At 48.2% G+C, this 17,817-nt stretch overlaps 2 protein-coding genes and 1 long non-coding RNA gene across 4 annotated transcripts in view; 1 reads left to right on the top strand and 2 right to left on the bottom strand.

Moving 5' to 3' along the window:
• Window positions 1-17,817, top strand: part of TPK1 (thiamin pyrophosphokinase 1) — a 264,873-nt gene that overhangs the window by 242,157 nt on the left and 4,899 nt on the right. The gene's annotated exons all lie outside the window — the stretch shown is intronic.
• LOC128627068 (ERV-BabFcenv provirus ancestral Env polyprotein-like) lies at window positions 68-3,174 on the bottom strand. Its single transcript, XM_053663186.1, has 2 exons — window positions 3,002-3,174; window positions 68-2,279 (listed from the first exon to the last, which is right to left on the bottom strand). The coding sequence occupies exons 1-2, from the start codon at window positions 3,099-3,101 to the stop codon at window positions 1,771-1,773; spliced, it is 609 nt and encodes a 202-aa protein (XP_053519161.1). The 5' UTR covers window positions 3,102-3,174; the 3' UTR covers window positions 68-1,770.
• Window positions 3,188-17,662, bottom strand: LOC128627069 (uncharacterized). The gene is made up of 3 exons (XR_008391158.1): window positions 17,435-17,662; window positions 8,668-8,908; window positions 3,188-3,244 (listed from the first exon to the last, which is right to left on the bottom strand). It is a non-coding gene; the product is annotated as an uncharacterized LOC128627069 (long non-coding RNA).

Below are 17,817 nucleotides of genomic sequence, written 5' to 3'. Positions count from 1 at the left end.
CATTTAAGTCTGATGACTTTTCACACGGGAAATTTTCAGCCAGTTCTACACACTTCATTGCTTTTACCGCTCATGATTACCGTAAGTAGACCTCATTCTGTGGATCTGAACTGTCCTTTCCATTCCGTAAGCCCAGGAAGCTTTCTCCTCCCTGAAAGTAGCTCCACTGGGTCCCTAACTGCAGCCTGGGGCCTGCAAATGGAACCGGCTAATGATAGAACACGTAGGGAATTCTTTCCAGCAAAGAAAACAATACCACTTTTTGGCTTATTTGAAGATGTTAATCTCAGGAGACATTTTCCAACGGGCACAGTCAGCCTTGATACCTGCAGGCAGCGGCATGTTCATGGTCTAATTGTGTTCTGGACGGCGGGCTGAGTCATACCACAGGGAATGCAGAGAAGGAAGAAGAATGGGGCATCAGAGACCTTCTAATGGTTTCCAGCCCTGATCCAAGGGCACAGGGGAAATGTGACTTCTGAGACAGATGAAGATAAATGCAGCCACTTTCAATAGAATTCTGACAGCCCTTCCAGAGACCCTGGAGTTCAAGAAAGGGTTAGTTGGCAGGATAGAGGGGGGTTCTCAGGAAATCAAGGTTTTAAGTCGCAATGTCCACAAAGAAAGCCCGGCCAAGGGCTGGTTGTCTGGTGTGCATAGCCACGAATGAGCCTGCTCTTACCAAAGACCCTCACGAGGGAGGTGTGGCACGTAACTCGGGTCAGTTTCAGGTCCTCCCGCACCAGCAGGTGGAAGTCAGGGCTGTCCTCCGTGAGCCCCGCAAGCTGACCAAGGACGGGCTCCTCCCCACGTTCTGGGCCGTGTGTGCGCAGCGTCTCTCTTCGCGGCTCTTCCAGGAAGCGGGAGTGCAGCCAGATGACCTCCTCCGAAATTTGGCTCCCGCTCTCCTGAATTTGCATTTATTTTAATGCACTTCAAATCAAGGGGCATCTCTCGATTTGATTCTTGTAATGGTATTGCTTCAGCTTTAAGGGGAAAGCACTTCCCTTCATAAGTTTCTGGCCTTTTCCCCATACTTTGCCCTAAATTTTCATGTTATATTGTTACGGGAAATGAAGCGACCAGACACTGAGGGATTCTGGAGTACGAGGTTTATTCCTTTACGTGCACGGGCCCAGAGGAGTCAGTCTCCAAATTCTGAGCCCCGAACAAAGGATTCTTGGGGAATATATAGATTAGGGGTCTTCCTGTGTACGTGACAAACATGGGATACAGAAGCAGAATGTGACAATTGTTCTATCAGCAGGGGTGCTAGTCCCAGCCCTACTGACTGTCCGGCTACCAGCATTCCCAGCGGGGGTGCTAGGTGAGTGAAAGTCTCCTAGGACCTCTCCCTTCATTCCCCCCTGCGGGTGCTTAGACAGCGCTTCCGTTTGTCTCTGCACCCAGGAGAGGATTCCTCTGCTCGTATTGTTGTTGAAGCATTAGTATGCGGCTGGTGGTCTTCCTTACTAACGTACTTTCCAGCTGCCTGACTACCGTCCTGATGGCCCAGGGTCCTATAGAAATTATAAGTATGAGTATTATTACTGGGCCTAGGATAGGGGCCAGAGTGGAGAGTAAAATATCTTGCCACCAAGACGTGGGCCTATTCCCTGAGCCTGGCCTGAATCTAATTTTTAGTTCATTAATGCGCTGGATATTTTCTTCAACTAGGCCACTTTCATGAACAAAATAGCAGCATTCCTCCCCCAAGAATATGCAGGTGCCTCCTTTGTCTGCAGTGAGGAGGTCCAGAGCTCGGCGATTCTACTGTGATACTCTGGCCAGGGAGAGGATCTGGCGTTGGAGTGAGGCCATGGAGGTGGCCACTGAGGATAGAGCCTCGTTGAGTTCCTGACGTATGGCTTCTTGGGATTGTAAACTAGTGGCTAGGCCGGCTCCCCCTGCACTGATGCCAGCGATAGAGGCTGCAAGGCTCAGGCCTACTAAAACTGGGAGGAATACAGCTTGTTTATGCAAGGTGGAACTCATGTACTTAGCTTCTAATTCACCTGGGGGATAAGCAAAAAGCTGAGGGGCTAGGGCTACTAAGAAGTATACCTGAGTATCTGAGCAATTAATCTTTGGAAGTAAGGTCTGGTTGGCCCAGAAAAATAGTCCATCTGGTGGGCGGAGGGTAGTGTTCTTCTTTCCCTTGCACCAGTCCGAGCTGTTGAGGTAGGACTCTTCTCCCTGGTTCTCATATAGGGGCGCCTTGACTGGTCCGGTGTGCCAGCCTGGGCTGGATCTTGCTGTCTCAGAGGGAGTGGCGTTTACTGAGGGAAGCACAGAGGAAACAGTCTGAGAAGTTCTCAGGGCTACTCAAATTGAGGAGAGCTGCTCCCTCCTGGATTAGAGTGATCCAGGAGAAGGGGGTCCCTGGGTTGTCAACTGCTGGTTCAGTATTCTCTATTGTTTCCTGAACAGTTTTTAGATGATATAGTCCTACATATAATTCCCTTCTTTTGAAGACTAGAACATCTCCTACTGGTCCAGAATGGAGCATATTTACATAAACTTTCCCTCTAACTCCCTTTTCCCATTTCGGGTCTTCTGCTCTGTCTAGGGTGATCCAGATGTACCTTCCATCATTAGCGTGGACTCTGCAGTTTCGGTAGGCACAGCCCCCATATGTCTCTGGCCACCAATTGCAGCTATCTTCTACCTGGTCTTCCTGGAACCAAACAAACGGGTCTGCGCCCCAAAACCAGTCATTTAGACATTCGAGGGCTCCTACCTTAACGGCTATTTTTGCTTTTCCCTTACACAATCCCTTACAGTCTAGGGTAGCCAGAGTGGTCACTTTAGTCTGAGTTCCTTGTTTTCTACATTCTTGTACCACTATTGTCTCCTTATATTGCCCTGTAGTGAGGACGAGGAGGAAAGTTAGGACAGTTAGACTAAGAACTATGGAAGTCATAAATCTATATGAAACAACCAAGGGCTTGAAAAGTACACACTAGTCCAAGGTAAAGGAGTTCTAGGACGATTTGCTCACCTGATGACCAGTCTCCTGGAGCAGTGTACCAGAGTCCAAATCCCCCGAAGACGGTGAAGGTGCCGGTGATGGCGTGATGCTCCCAGGAACAACGGTCCATTCTGTTCTCCCCTCCTGGGGAGTTCTCCGGAGCCTCAGGGCAGGCACTTGGTCTGGTCCTGGTGGTCTCCTCTCAGCGGCTCCCTCGGGGGGTGCTGCAGCCTTGGCTCGTGTGTGGTGAATCCAAGGAGTTATACCTGCAACCTTTAAAGCAGTGGGGGTAGTTAACAGAATCAGGTAGGGCCCAACCCACTTGGGTTGGAGGGATTCTCTTTTCCAGTCTTTTGCCCATACGTACTGTCCCGGCCGGAAAGAGTGGGCTGGCCCCCCTGTCTGGACTATTTCTAGCCCTAGGTGAGCTTGCCTAATTCTATCTAGCTGTTGGCCTAATGCCGTTAAGTAAACAGTCTGTCTGGTTTCTCCCAGGGTAGCTAAATCCGTTGTGCGGGGCAGTCGTGTTAGAGGGGTGGCTCTCCCGTAAAGGATCTCGAAAGGTGTGCACCCTGCTGAGTTAGGTGTGCATCTGACTCTGAAGAGGGCGAGGGGTAGCAGGTCTGGCCATGGCAGGTGGTTTCCTGACAGAGTTTCCCTAGAGTGTCTTTCAGGGTCCTGTTCATTCTCTCAACTTTTCCTGAACTTTGAGGTCGATAGGCGATGTGGAGGTTCCATCTGAGGTTCAGTCTCTTAGTTAACAAGTGGACAACTTTTGCAGTGAAAGCTGGCCCATTGTCGCTGTGGAGACTGTAGGGTAGTCCGTGGCGGGGTACGATTTCCCACAGTAGCACCCGGGCTACTTCGTGTGCCTTCTCTGTCCGAGTGGGGAAGGCCTCTACCCACCCTGAAAATGTGCAAGGACTAGGAGATACTTGTAACCGCGGCTGGGCTTGAGTTCGGTGAAATCCACCTGAAGGTCCTCTAGGGGCTGGCTTCCCATGTACTGGATCCCGGGTGGGACTGCCTTTGCTACCTTAGCATTGTGTTGGGCGCACGTCTGGCGCCGCGAGGCGACTGAGGAGCAAAGGGCATCAAGAGTTGGGATGTACAGATACTTTCCCAACAGTTGGCTCAGCTTTGTCCTCCCGAGGTGGGTCAGCTGGTGGCACTTTTGGACCAGGTTCTTCCCTTGGCTTCGCGGTATGTAGATGCGCCCGTCTTGGAGTTTCCAAAGCCCTTCGGGGGTTTCCCGGGCCCGTACTCGCACGGCCCATTTGTGTTCTTCCGGGCTGTAATCTTCCTTGGCTGGAATGGTCCCTAGCAGCGGCCCCATGGTGGCGGGGCCTCTGGGGGCAGATGCGCTGCTGCTTTAGCAGCTTGATCTGCCAGGTAGTTTCCTCTTATTTCGTTACTGTTTCCCCTTTGATGTCCCCTGCAGTGCACGACTGCTGCCTGGAGTGGTGCGTTGACAGCTTCTAGCAGCCTTAATATTTCCTGTTTGTTCTTTATCCCCTTTCCTGCTGAGGTTAGTAGTCCCCTTTCTTTATAGATGGCTCCATGGAAATGTAGAGTGGCATAGGCCTATTTTGAATCAGTGTAGATGTCAACCCTTTTCCCTCTGCTCAGCTCTAGGGCTCTAATGAGGGCAAACAGTTCTGCTCTCTGCGCTGACCACCCCGCTGGCAGAGCTCTCGCCTCGACTATTGTGTCTTGGGTGGTCACAGCATGCCCGGCGCGACGTTCCCCTGTCTCTGTTAGGTAACTGCTCCCATCACTATATAATGTCCAGTCTCTCAAAGCGAGCGGCTGGTCTTTTAAATCTGGTCGACTGGCATATACCTGATCTGTGACATCTGTGCAGTCATGATCTGGGACCCCCTCCTCAGCAGGTAAGTACGTGGCTGGGTTGACTGATCGTACTGTCTTTGGGTGCACACGAGGGTTGCCCTGAAGTAGCCCCTGGTATTGGGCCAGCCGAGGGTTGGAGAGGTACTTATGTCCAGCCCCCTCTAGGAGACTATGCACGGGGCAGATAGAGGACAGCCTCTTGCCCAAAAGTCAGTTTGTCAGCCTCTTTCAGCAGGATGGCAGCAGCAGCGACCTCTCTTAAACATGGCGGCCACCCGGCTGCTACGTTATCCAGCTGCCTGGAAAGGTAGGCTACCGGCCGCTTCCAGGGGCCATAGTCCTGGGTCAGTGCCCCTAAAGCAATTTTGTCCTTCTCGTGGACGTAGAGCCAGAAAGTCCTCTCTGGGTCAGGGAGCCCCAAGGCAGGCGCACTGGTCAAGCAGTCTTTGATCTGCTGGAAGGCCTCCGCCTGGTCCCCAGTCCACTGAAAGGGCTCTGTGTCTGGGCCCCTGCCTGCCTGATAGAGGGGCCTCGCCAGCTGGGCGTACCGGGAATCCACAGGCGGCGGAACCCGGCGGCCCCTAGGAACTCTCTGAGTTGTCGGCGATTTGACGGGGCCGCCATCCACTTTATGACTGCTTTCCTCTCCGTGCCTAGCTTCCGCTGCCCCTGACTTATCTGGAACCCTAGGTATTTTACCGTCTCCTGACAGAGCTGTGCCTTTTTCTTAGACACCCGGTACCCTTGCTCTTGCAACAGTTGTAAAAGAGCCCCTGTATGGGCTCGACAATTATCTTCTCCTTGCTCTGCCAGTAGGAGGTCATCTACATACTGGAGGAGGGTGACCTGCAGGTACTCGTCTCTAAACGGCCTCAAGTTGCGCGCCAGGGCCCCACTGAAAATGGTGGATGAGTTCTTAAACCCTTGCAGCAGTCGCGTCCACGTTAATTGTGTCTTTTCACCCAATACCGGGTCTTCCCACGCAAAGGCGAAGATGGCCCGCGACTGTGGAGCTAGCGGGATGCAGAAAAATGCATCCTTTAAATCCAGGCAGGTGAAATGAGTAGCGGCGTTCGGTATCTGACCGAGCAAGGTGTACGGGTTCGGGACAACTGGGTGCAAGGTCACTGTGGCCTGATTAACTGCCCTTAAGTCCTGGACCGGCCGGTACCCAGTTCCATCCGGTTTCTTCACCGGGAGCAGAGGGGTGTTCCATGGGGATTGGCAAGGGATTCAAATCCCTGCCTGTAGATGCTTGTTGATTATAGGCGCGATCCCTAGCCGCGTGTCTCGGGGAATGGGGTACTGCTTTAGTCTCCGCGGGGTGGCCCCAGGCACCAGCTCTACTAGCACCGGCTCTCTGCCTGGAGCTAGTCCTGGTGGACTATCCTCTGCCCATACACGGGGATAGGCTTCCCATAGGGATCCCGAGGTGCCGCCCCTTGCTGTTGGTGGAGTCTGTATTCCTCCTCCCTTGGCAGTACTAGTGCAATTGTCCGTGGAAATGGGAGGTCTAACGTGGCCCCTTCTGGACGGAAAGTCACGCGTGCTGCTAGTTTGGTCAAGATGTCCCGGCCTAGCAGCGGGAGTGGGTAGTCTGGTATGTATAAGAACTCGTGGGTGATCTGGTGGCCCCCTAGTTCCACCTTGCGGGCCTGGCAGAACCTCTGAGGGCTAGCCGAGAGCCCTGTCGCTCCCTGCACTAGTACCTCCTTTCCGGTGGGTGGGCCTACCGGCTGGGTGACAACTGAGTGTTCTGCTCTGGTATCTACCATAAAGTCAATGTCCTGGCCCCCTACTCGCATTCTGACCATGGGCTCTTGGGGGCCGAGAATGATGGAGCCTGGTCGGTCCTAGTCTTGACCGAATCCTGCCAAGGCTAAGACATTAGGGGCTGGTGCTGCTGGGACCCTGGTCCCTGCCGGATCGGAGGTTTGTCCCTCCCACCTCTTTAGGGCTGGGCAGTCACGCTTCCAATGTCCCTTCTCTTTGCAGTAGGCACACTGATCTTTCTCTGCCTTGGAATGGCCTTTTTTCCTAGTGGGGCCCTTTTGGGTTTGGGGTGGCCCACTTAAGGCCACGGCTAGTAGGGTAGCCTGCATCTTTTGGTTCTCTAGCTGAGCCGTGGCTGCTACCTCATCCCGGTTTTCAAAGACCTTATTGGCCACTGCCATCAACTGGTTCAGGTTCATGCCAGGAGATCCTTCTTTCTAACTTTTGTTATTTCCTCCTGATGTCTGGAGCGGACTGTGAGACAAACGCCGTGGCTACCATACACTGATTTTCCGCAGCCTCGGGATCAAAGGGGTGTATACTCAGTAGGCCTCCATCAACCTTTCAAGGAAGTCCCCGGGGCACTCATCTGCCCGTGGCTACCTTGGCCATATTAGTCGGCCTCCGGGCCGCGGCCCTGACTCCCTGGAGGAGGGAGTGGCGATAGAGGTCAAGAGCCGCCCGACCTTGTTCAGTGTTTGGGTCCCAGGCTGGCTGCTGCTCAGGTGCAGCTACTCGGGCATAGTCCGAAGGATCTAGGGTCCCGGCCGGGGCATTCACCTCCAGGAATCGCAGGGCCTCTAGAAGGATCTTTCTCCTCTCCTCAGTGTTGAACAAGGTGAGAAGTTGGCGACAGTCAAACCACGTTGGGCGGTGGGTTTGAAAGATGGAGTCTACTAGTTCTACCATTGCCTGTGGCTTCTCTGAGAAGGGTGGCGTGTGGTGTTTCCAATTCAGCAGGTCAGTTGTACTAAAAGGTTGATAATAGTACGTGACCGGACCTGGTTGGATCGTCCCATCATCATTTATGCGGGGCGCTGCCTGAACTTCCCTGAGGGAGGGGCATCTGGAATGGACCCTGGTGGTGGCTTCTCAGGCGAGCCGCCATTGGCGGCGAGTCTGGGCGGGGCGGAGGTAGCGCAGGGTAACGGACCGCCTCCTGCTGTTGAGGCTGCTGAGGGGAGACAGACTGGGGTGGAGTCAGGGGCTCGGCTGGCGGTGCCGTCGGGGGTGCAGGTGATGCACCCTCTATAAGGGGGCGGCTGGAAGACAACTAATTCATCCTCCTGGGTGGGGTCTTGGTGTATGGGAGGCCTAGATCGAGCCACTAAGACGGCGGATGAGCTGTCTCTAGATCGGGAGCCGCAAGCTCGAGACCTCGTTTGCCCCCTCTCTCTAGCACCTCTCAATCGTCCCTGGGCCCTTGTGCACTGGCTCAGCCACTGAGGCATGTCCTGTGCTAATTCCTGCCACCTATCTATATAGGGGAACTGATCAGGGTGTCCTGGCTTCCCCGTGACTTTGGCATGGACTGTGGATAGGTTCAAAGTTCCCTCGCGGGGCCAGCCGACTCTGAAGGTCGGTCATTCTAAGGTACAAAACGTTTCTAGCTGACCAGCATTTAGGGATGAGTCTTGTCCCTTGAATTTACCAAAATTCTGCAACATGCAGTCTAAAATAGTGGACGGTTTTCCTCCCATTCTGAAGCCTCCCACACGGCGCGGACACACAAAGGGTAGGGTTGATTCGCTCGTCCGCCTGGCCTGCTCCCTCGCGGGACGAAGTCGGTCTTGGCTAAGGTCGCCCCAGCAGAATTCAGGGTTAGCTGCCAACCGTTATGCCGTATGACCTGACACAGGAACCGCAGGTTGGGACCCACTCTTGCTCCGTAGGACCAGCCCGTGGAGCCACAAACACAGCCACGCACACTTTCACACTCAAGCGCTCCGAGTTTAAACAGTCCCTCCCTGAGTGAGGGTCAAGTGGTCGGATTCAGCATGAATCCGACCCAAGGTCCTACATAGAGGTGATCAGCCTCTTCCAGTCTCGGGTCAAGTCCCCGGGGCACTCACCAATCTGGCGCCTTCTGTCAAGTCGTAGTCCGGATCCCTCGCTTCCCGCTGGGGCTGTCTGCGTGTCGGAGGGCGTGCCGACACTGAGCCCCCCACCCAGGTTCTTCAGCTTGTGTCTCTTAGAACAAGAACAGTCTCCTTCATAACCACAGTGCCGTCCTCTACTCCAAAAAACGCAACATCGGCACAGCAGTGCCACACCCTTTAGTCTTCCGGCGACGCTGTGACATCCACTGAAACCCTGAAAAACGCGCACTTGTCTTAGGACATGTCTGTTTAATCCAGGAAGAGAGAGACACGCACACACCCGCAGGCCTGACCAGGGTCCAGAACTCTACCTTGGCCTGACAGTTCCCCCCGGTGAGACTCAGCGTAAGCGTTTTTGGCAACAATCATCGCACCCGTCCCGGCGTCAGGTCGGGAAGCACACGGTGTCAGGTTGTCCTTTCATCGGTGACGCTCAGTTTGACCATGTGGTTGATTGACATTCCTGACATCTGCCTGCTGCCTTCGTTTGAAATTAAAAGTAATCCGCAGCGTGGTTCTTTGAAACTATGAGCATCACACTCCCCAACAACATTTCACCCAGTGGGTTTAGCACCCGCTGCAGACGATTCCTGCCTGAACCGGTTATCACATTGGCAGCTGCAAATGGGGCCTTTCAAATTCTCTAGTTCCACTGCCCATTCCGGTAGCAGTCAGCGTTCTCCCGAGAAAAGAGCTTTTCCTCTCGCTGCCTGTGGGGACCCTTTCTATTATTTGACATTATGCTGCAGCACTCCTAGTGTTTTCTCTCGGTGCCCTAATTCTTTCCAGTGCTCTCCTGGTCTTTGGAACGAGGTGTTTCAGACTCAGCCTGCACTTTGCCAGCCCTGGACCAGGAGTCTGAACAGCCACCTTTCAATACAAAGGATGTTCTAGGGAAGCAGTGAGGCCGTTTGTAAATAGAAAAGGGAACCGTTATCCACCAGGCGGGGGAGAGAGCCAGAGTGAGCTGTACGGGCCAGCAGGTGACATTTGACTTTAGCCTTGAAGGATACCGCGAGCACAGAAAAGATTGGAGGTGACCCAGGAGAGAGCTTCCCAGGGGAGCAGGAGGTTCCTGGTCTACTAAAGGAAAGGCCAGGGGCTGATACGGGAGGAAGCAGCCGGACGATGAAGGGCCTCAAACGGCCGGCCAGGAGGTTTGGGACAGGAAGGTGATGGGCAAGGGCCTATCAGTTATTCCGCCACATGGGAGTGACATGATGGGAGGCGGGACGGAGGGAGGGTGCTCCGGGGTGAGTGTGGGGCCCAGACTGCTGGTGTGTGCCCAGGCAGGGCCCACTCGTGCTGTTCCTCGAAGAGAGCGCTGTGTGTTCTGTCGGTGCTTTCAGGTTAGGTCTGTTGAGATATTTTGCATTTCAGTTTTTTCTCCTGAAAGTTCTGCTACCTATTCCTCAGCCTTCAGCTTCGAAGGGCAGGGGACTGGCTTTCTCACTGCTGAGTATGTATGTTGAGTATCTATAGATGATTTAACATTCTCATTTTGAATTCAGTAGTTCCTATATAAAAATTGAGACCCAATCACTACATGTATGCGGGTGAGAGGAAAATCAGTGTCTGTACCAAGCAGCCCAGAAGCAACACTGCTCTGGAAGACAGGTGCTGGGGCCCTGCGTGTGGGCCCCGCGTCAGTAACCTCGGTCGCCACGTCCCGCCGATATAGCAGCCCCTGCTGCCTGTGAATGTGCATCGGGGGCCAAAGACGCCCCAATAGTTGTTATATCACGGACATGTCAAAATCGTATTTTAGACATACTGCATTAAAGGAATACAAAGTAGCCTATCCCTGACATGTTACTCAACTTAGGAGCAGAAGTCCTAGCCAGAACAGTTAGACAAAATGAAAAAAAAAAGTATTGAAATCGGGAAGGAAGAAGTAAAATCGTTACTACTTTCAGATAAATGATGTAATAGTACAACAATTAATAAATAATACAATACTAAATAATACAAGACTAAACTGTGTTTTGTGAACTCACAGCTATAGACCTATTTGTGCCCACCCTGTATATATAAAAAAGAAACTAAAAACTCTATAAAAAAAACTATTAGAATAAGCAAATTCAGGGGCGGAGGGAAGATGGCAACGGAGCAGGACAGAGTGGATTCCAGCTCCCGTACACATGGGAGAAAATCCTGGCAGATCTACTGAGAAACAGCGCAATCAGCCAACAGTTCCCCAGCATTTATGAAAATAAGAGACCAGAGATTGTGACGGACGCTGAACCACCAGACAGCTGCAGGTCAGTGGGGTCTGGGAGACCTAGGTGAAGACAAGAGCGGCGGGCGGGGCCGGCGCCCTTGGCCAGGCGGGCCCTGGTGCTGCCTCCATGGTCCGGGTCCAGAGGCATCGTTCTGAGACCAGAGTCAGAGGTGTCTGCCACAGGAGCCCGGGGACCCAGCAGCCTCGATAGGAGACCATTGCTGGTCAGCAATTCCCTCCCTCGCTGTTTAAGCAAGGCTGGGCTACACCGAGCAGAGACCTGTCTGCTTGAGTTTATAGACAGGATAGCAAGGACAAAGGGCCATGTTCAGCTGGTCACCAGTTCAGGAGACTTGAGAGGTGCATTGTCATCACCGGTCTAGCGGGGGACTGGGCTGGGTTGAGAGGCAGGCTTTCTGGAGAAGTTTTTTTTTGGAAAGTGGACTGAGGTGTTCTCCTGCGACGGCAGCTTGCTTCCCACCCAGCCTGGCAGCGACCCAGAAGAGGGGCGGAAGCATTTGAGTTCCGCCACAGGACTGGGAAGGACCGTGCCAGATCCCGCGGGACCCAGGCAGCCTGGCGGGTGCATGGGCACTTGCACCCCAGTCTGGTAGCCTGGCTGGTGCACGTGAGCCAGCACCCCAGCCCACAGAGAGGTCCCGCTGCAACCAGAAAAAACGGTCTGGACAGTTTGAAACCAACAAGGGGATGTTTTTTGTTGTTGGTGGTGGTTTTTTTCTTTCTTTAGTAACTTTTTTTTAGTAATCTTATATTTTTTCAATTTTATTATTGCTTTATCTTTCGATACCTTGTTCCTCTCCTTTCTTTTTTCCTGTTTTAGTCCTCCTTCCTCTCTTCCCAAACTTATTGCTCTTGTCCCCCTTCTCCTGCCTTTTTTTGGGTTTGTTTCTTGCTTTGTGTTCTTTTACCCACAAGAGACACAAACAACTGGGAAGTGCGAAAAGACCAGAGTGGGACCCAAAGAGGGGGCATCTCAAGAGTAGAGACAGAGAAACAAATTTCACTTTGCTATAGCAGAGAAGACACGAGTTGCTGCATTTTTTTCATTATTCTCACTTCTTTTATATTTTAACAGTATCTCTGTATTCCTCCTCTTTCTGTATGGGCATCTTAGTCTTGGCTGGTTATATTGTATTATTTCAGAGGTTTCTCCTGTTCTTTCCTCCACAGTGTATTGCTATTCAATCCTCTGTACTTCACGCCTCTTGTTTTCCTTTAGCACACTACCCAAAGCTCTATACCCCCTATTCAAAAAGATCACATAGAATCTGTCATATGATTGCTGCTCTAATACTACTGTAAATAATAGCTGTTCTATACAACTGTAAATACTTCACAACCCATCTCCCAGATCTTAGCCCACTTTACAGGTTCCTGAACTCTATTACTGGAGTGATTAACTATTTGCTCACATGCTACACCTATTTACTATTCTTTACTCTCACTTTACATCAAAATCTGACCGCCCCACAACCTCACTGCTTTCTAGTCCCAACTCACAAGCCTTCCCTCCCCAACAAGAGACTTACCGTTTGTCCATCCTTTCATAAAAGTGGCAAGTTGGGGTGAAGATTGTGGTTAACACTATATGTAGCCTAAAGATTGTCTGTCTCTTCTCTACCAACTATGACCGTAAAATTCATATTGCGGGACTAAACAACACCCCAGATGAAATGCACTTAACTGATATATACAGAGCCCTTCATCCCAAAGAAACTAAATATACATTCTTTTCAAATGCACATGGAACATTTTCAAAGATAGACCACATGATAGGACACAAAACAAGCCTCAACAAATTCAAGAAAATTGAAATCATACCAAGCATCTTCTCTGACCACAAGGCACTGAAATTGAAAACCAACCCCAAGGAAAAAAACCAAAACACCCAAAATCATGGAGACTGATGGTACGCTATTAAACAACAAATGGGTCAAGAATGAAATTAGGGAAGAAATCCAAAAGTTTCTGGAAACAAATGAAAATGAACTTGACAACAACCCAAAACTTATGGGACACAGTGAAGGCAGTCTGAGAAGGAAGTTCATAGCAATACAGGCTCACCTAAAGAAGATAAAAACATTTCGAACAAACAACCTAACCGTCCACCTGCAAGAACTCTAGGAACAACAACAAAGACAACCCAGAGCAAGTAGAAGGAAGGAAATAACCAAGATCAGAGCAGAATTAAATGACACAGAGATGAAAAGCACAATTCTAAGGATCAACAAATCCAGAAGTTGGTTTTTTGAAAAGATAAATGAAATAGACAAGCCTTTAAGTAGGCTCATCAAGAAAAGGAGAGGACACAAATAAACACAATCAGAAATGAAAGAAGGGATTGTAAGAAATTTCTATGAAGAACTGCATGCCAAGAAATTTGAAAACCTAGGTGAAGTACACAAATTTCTAGAATATAATCTTCCAAAACTCAAAAAGAAGCAGAAAGCCTGAACAGACCAATAATAGGAGATGAAATTGAAGCAGTAATTAAAAAAACTCCCATCACCCAAAAGCCCTGGACCAGATGGTTTCACAGGAGAATTCTACAAAGCATTTAAAAAAGAGCTAACCCCTATTTTTCACAGACTATTCCAAAAAATCCAAAAGGATGGAAAACTCCCAAACTCTTTTTTATGAAGCCAGCATCATCCTAATTCCAAAACCAGATAGAGACACAACAAAGAAAGAAAACTTCAGGCCAATATCACTGATGAACATAGATGCTAAAATCCTCAACAAAATATTGGCAAATCGCATCCAACTATACATCAAAAAGATCATAGACCATGACCAAGTGGGATTCATCCCAGGGATGCAAGGATGGTTCAATATTCACAAATCAGTAAATGTAATACATCACATAAACAAAAGCAAAGCCAAAAACCACATGATCATATCAATAGACGTGGAAAAAGCTTTTGATAAGGTACAACACCCATTTATGATAAAAACACTCAGCAAAGTGGGAATAGAGGGAGCATTCCTCAACATAATAAAGGCCATATACGAGAGACCTACAGCCAACATCATACTCAATGGGCAAAAACTAAAAGCTTTTCTACTAAGATCAGGAACAAGACAAGGGTGTCCACTTTCACCACTTCTATTCAATATAGTATTGGAAGTTTTAGACACAGGGATCAGACAAGAACAGGAAATAAAAGGCATCCAAATCAGAAAGGAGGAAACAAAACTGTCACTGTTAGCAGATGACATGATAGTGTACATGAAAAATCCTATAGACTCTACCCCAAAACTACTCAACCTAATGAATGAATTTGGCAAAAAAAAAAAACAGGTTACGAACTCAATATCCAGAAATCAAAGGCATTTTTGTATACCAACAATGAATCAGCAGAAGCAGAAATCAAGAAAAAAATCCCATTCCATATAGCAAAAAGAAAAATAAAATACCTAGGAATAAACCTAACCAAGGACGTAAAATACCTGTATGCAGAAAACTATACAACACTGAAGAAAGAAATCAAGGAAGACACAAACAAATGGAAACATATACCGTGTTCATGGATTGGAAGAATTAACATCATCGAAATGTCCATACTACCCAAAGCAATTTACAGATTCAATGCAATACCTATTAAAGTACCAATGGCATATTTCACAGACATAGAACACTTCAAAAATTTATATGGAACCATACACGAGCCCGAATAGCAGCTCCTTTTTTGAGAAAGAAGAGCAAAGTAGGAGAGATCACAATACCTGATACCAAACTGTATTACAAGGCCACTGTAATCAAAACAGCCTGGTACTGGCCTAAAAACAGGCACATAGACCAATGGAACAGAACAGAGAGCCCAGAAATCAACCCAACTCTCTGTGGCCAATTAATATTCAACAAAGGGGGCAGTAACATAAAATGGAGTAAAGATAGCCTCTTCAACAAATGGTGTTGGGAGAACTGGACAGCTACGTGCAAAAAAAAAAAAAGAAACTTGAGCACAGACTTACACCATACACCAAAATAAATTCAAGATGAATAAAAGACCTAAATATAAGCCATGACACCATTAAAGTGCTAGAGGAGAACATTGGCAGGAAAATCTCAGATATTTCACGCAGCAACATTTTTACTGCTATGTCCCCTAGAGCAAGGAATATAAAGGAAAGAATAAACAAATGGGATCTCATCAAAATAAAAAGCTTCTGTGTGGCTAAAGAAAAGAGTATTAAAATAAAAAGACAACTGACTGTATGGGAAAACATAATTGCCAATGATACTTCAGACAAGGGTTTAATCTCCAAAATATACAAAGAACTCACACGACTCCACTCTAAGAAGACAACTAACCCAATTAAAAAGTGGGCAAAGGACTTGAACAGACACTTCTCCAAGGAGGACATACAGAGTATCCAGAGACACATGAAAAGATGCTCAATATCGCTAGCCATCAGAGAGATGCAAATTAAAACCACAATGAGATACCACTTTATACTGGTCAGAATGGCCATCACAAACAAAGCAACAAACAACAAATGTTGGAGAGGTTGTGGGGAAAAGGGGACCCTAGTTCACTGTTGGTGGGATTGCAGACTGGTACAACCATTATGGAAAACAGTATGGAATTTTCTCAGAAAAATAAAAATCGACCTGCCTTTTGATTCAGCAATTCCACTGCTAGGATTATATCCTAAGAACCCTGAAACACCAATCCAAAAGAACCTATGCACCCCAGTGTTCATAGCAGCACAATTTACAATAGTCAAGAGGTGGAAGCAACCTAGGTGCCCGTCAGCCAATGAATGGATCCAAAAACTATGGTACATTTACACAATGGAATTCTATACAGCAGAAAGAAAGAAAGAGTTCCTACCCTTTGCAACAACATGGATGGAACTGGAAAGCATTATGCTGAGTGAAATAGGCCAGGTGCTGAAAGACAAATACCATATGATCTCACCTTTAACAGGAAGCTAAAAAACAAAAGAAACAAGCAAGCAAAATATAACCAAAGACACTGAAATAGAGAACAGGGGGACAGGGACCAGAGGGGAGAAGGGAGGGAATTTCAGGGGAAAAAGGAGAAGTATTTACAGGAACTAGTATAAAGGACACAGGGATAACAACTAAGGGGGGTGGAAATGGGAGGGGGGTGGAGAGTACAGGGGAGGCTGGGATGGGAGTAAAAGACAGAAAACTGTACTTGAACAATAATTAAATAAAAAAAAACAAAAAAAATCAGTGAACATACAGGATACAAAAGTCAATGTACAAAAATCTATTGTATTTCTACACATTAATAACAAACCATCAAAGAATTTTTAATTGCATAAAATAAAATATCTAAGAAAAAATTTAACCAAGGAGGTGAAAGATCTCTACACTGAAAACTATTAGACCCTGATGAAACAAATTGAAGAAGACACAAATAAATGGGAAGATACTTCAAGCTTATGGATCAGAAGAATTAATGCTGATAAAATGTCCATCCTGCACAAAGCAATGTACAGATTCATTGCAATGTCTATCAGGGCTCTAGCAGCATTTTCTACAGGAATGGCTAGAACCACAAAAGACCCAGCAAACTTGAGAAAAAACAAAGCTGGAGGCATCACCCTTCCTGATTTCAAACTATATCACAAAGCTGTCATCATCAAACAGCGTGGTACTGGCATTTTTAAAAGACACACACAGATCAATGGAACTAACAGAGAGCCCAGAAATAAACCCACACATATGTGGTCAGCTTTTAACAAAGGATCCAGGGATATATGGCAAAGAAAGGACCATTTGTGTAGTAAATCTTGTTGGGAAAGGTGGACCTCCATTGAATATCATACACAACAATCAACAAAGAATGGGTTAAAGATTTGAACATTGTACCTGAAGTCATAAAACCCCTACAAGAAAACATAGGGAGAAGTCTCTTTCATCAGCCTTGACAATCATTCTGATTTGACAACAAAAGCAAAGGCCACAGAAACAAAAATAAGTAAGTGGGACTATATCAATTAAAATCCCCTTCAAAGTAAAGGAAATCATCAACAAGACAAAAAGGCAACTGACTAAAGGGAAGGAAATACTTTCAAATGATCAGATACAAGTCAATATCCAATATATACAAAGAACTCCTACAACTCAATAGCAGAAATGAAAAAAACAAACCAGTTTGGTTAAAAAATGGACAGAGGATCTGAATGGACATTTTTCCACAGAAGACACACACATGGCCAGCAGGTGTGTGAAATAGCACTCATCGGGGAAATGCAAATCAAAACAAGAGTGTGGCCTCATACCTGTTAGAATGGCTGTTATCAAAAAGACCAGAAATAGCGAGTGTTGGCCTGAGTGGGGAGAAAAGGTGGTAGGAATACAGGTCAGTGCAGCCACCACAGAAAACAGTATGGAGAGTCCCCAAAGAATTAAAATGGAACTGCCTTTATGACCCAGCCAATTCGCTTCTGGGTGTTTATCTGAAGGAAGCAAAAACAGTAACTGGAAAAGGTAACCGTATCCCCATCAGCGTTACTTACAGTAACCAAGACATGGAAACTCTCTGAGTCTTCATCGATGGATATCATTCAGCCATGAAAGAGAAGGAACTCCTGCTATCTGCAACACTAGGGATGGTCCTTGAGCGCGTTGTGCTGAGTGAAGTAAGTCAGACAGATAAAGTCAAGTCCCTTATGGTCGCACTTGCATGCAGAACCTTAGAGAAGAACAGCTCGTACAGAGAACAGATGGGTGGCGGACGCTGTTATAAACTAAACACCACGGCACGTGAGGAGCCTTGTGTTTCTGGAAGCTGCCAAGAGAGGACTTAAAGGGCCTCATCTCATGACAGTGTGCGCATGTCGAATTGTTTGTTGCACACTCGAAAGTACTGTATGTCAGGTGTAGCTCAACAACAGCAAAT

This window comes from Artibeus jamaicensis, unplaced genomic scaffold (assembly GCF_021234435.1).
Source record: "Artibeus jamaicensis isolate MK-2021 breed Jamaican fruit bat unplaced genomic scaffold, CSHL_Jam_final contig_1044, whole genome shotgun sequence".
NCBI classification, from domain to species: Eukaryota; Metazoa; Chordata; class Mammalia; order Chiroptera; family Phyllostomidae; genus Artibeus; species Artibeus jamaicensis.
Note: the sequence above shows the minus strand (reverse complement) of the source record. Positions and strands in the feature narration are given on the sequence as shown.

Bases quoted from the DNA above. Each gene is read 5' to 3' on its own strand.
- LOC128627068 (XM_053663186.1), bottom strand. From the start codon at position 3,101: ATGGACCGTTGTTCCTGGGAGCATCACGCCATCACCGGCACCTTCACC. The intron at 2,280-3,001 runs GTGAGCAAATCG...TGCTTCCCTCAG, and splicing joins TCCAGGAGACTGGTCATCAG to TAAACGCCACTCCCTCTGAG.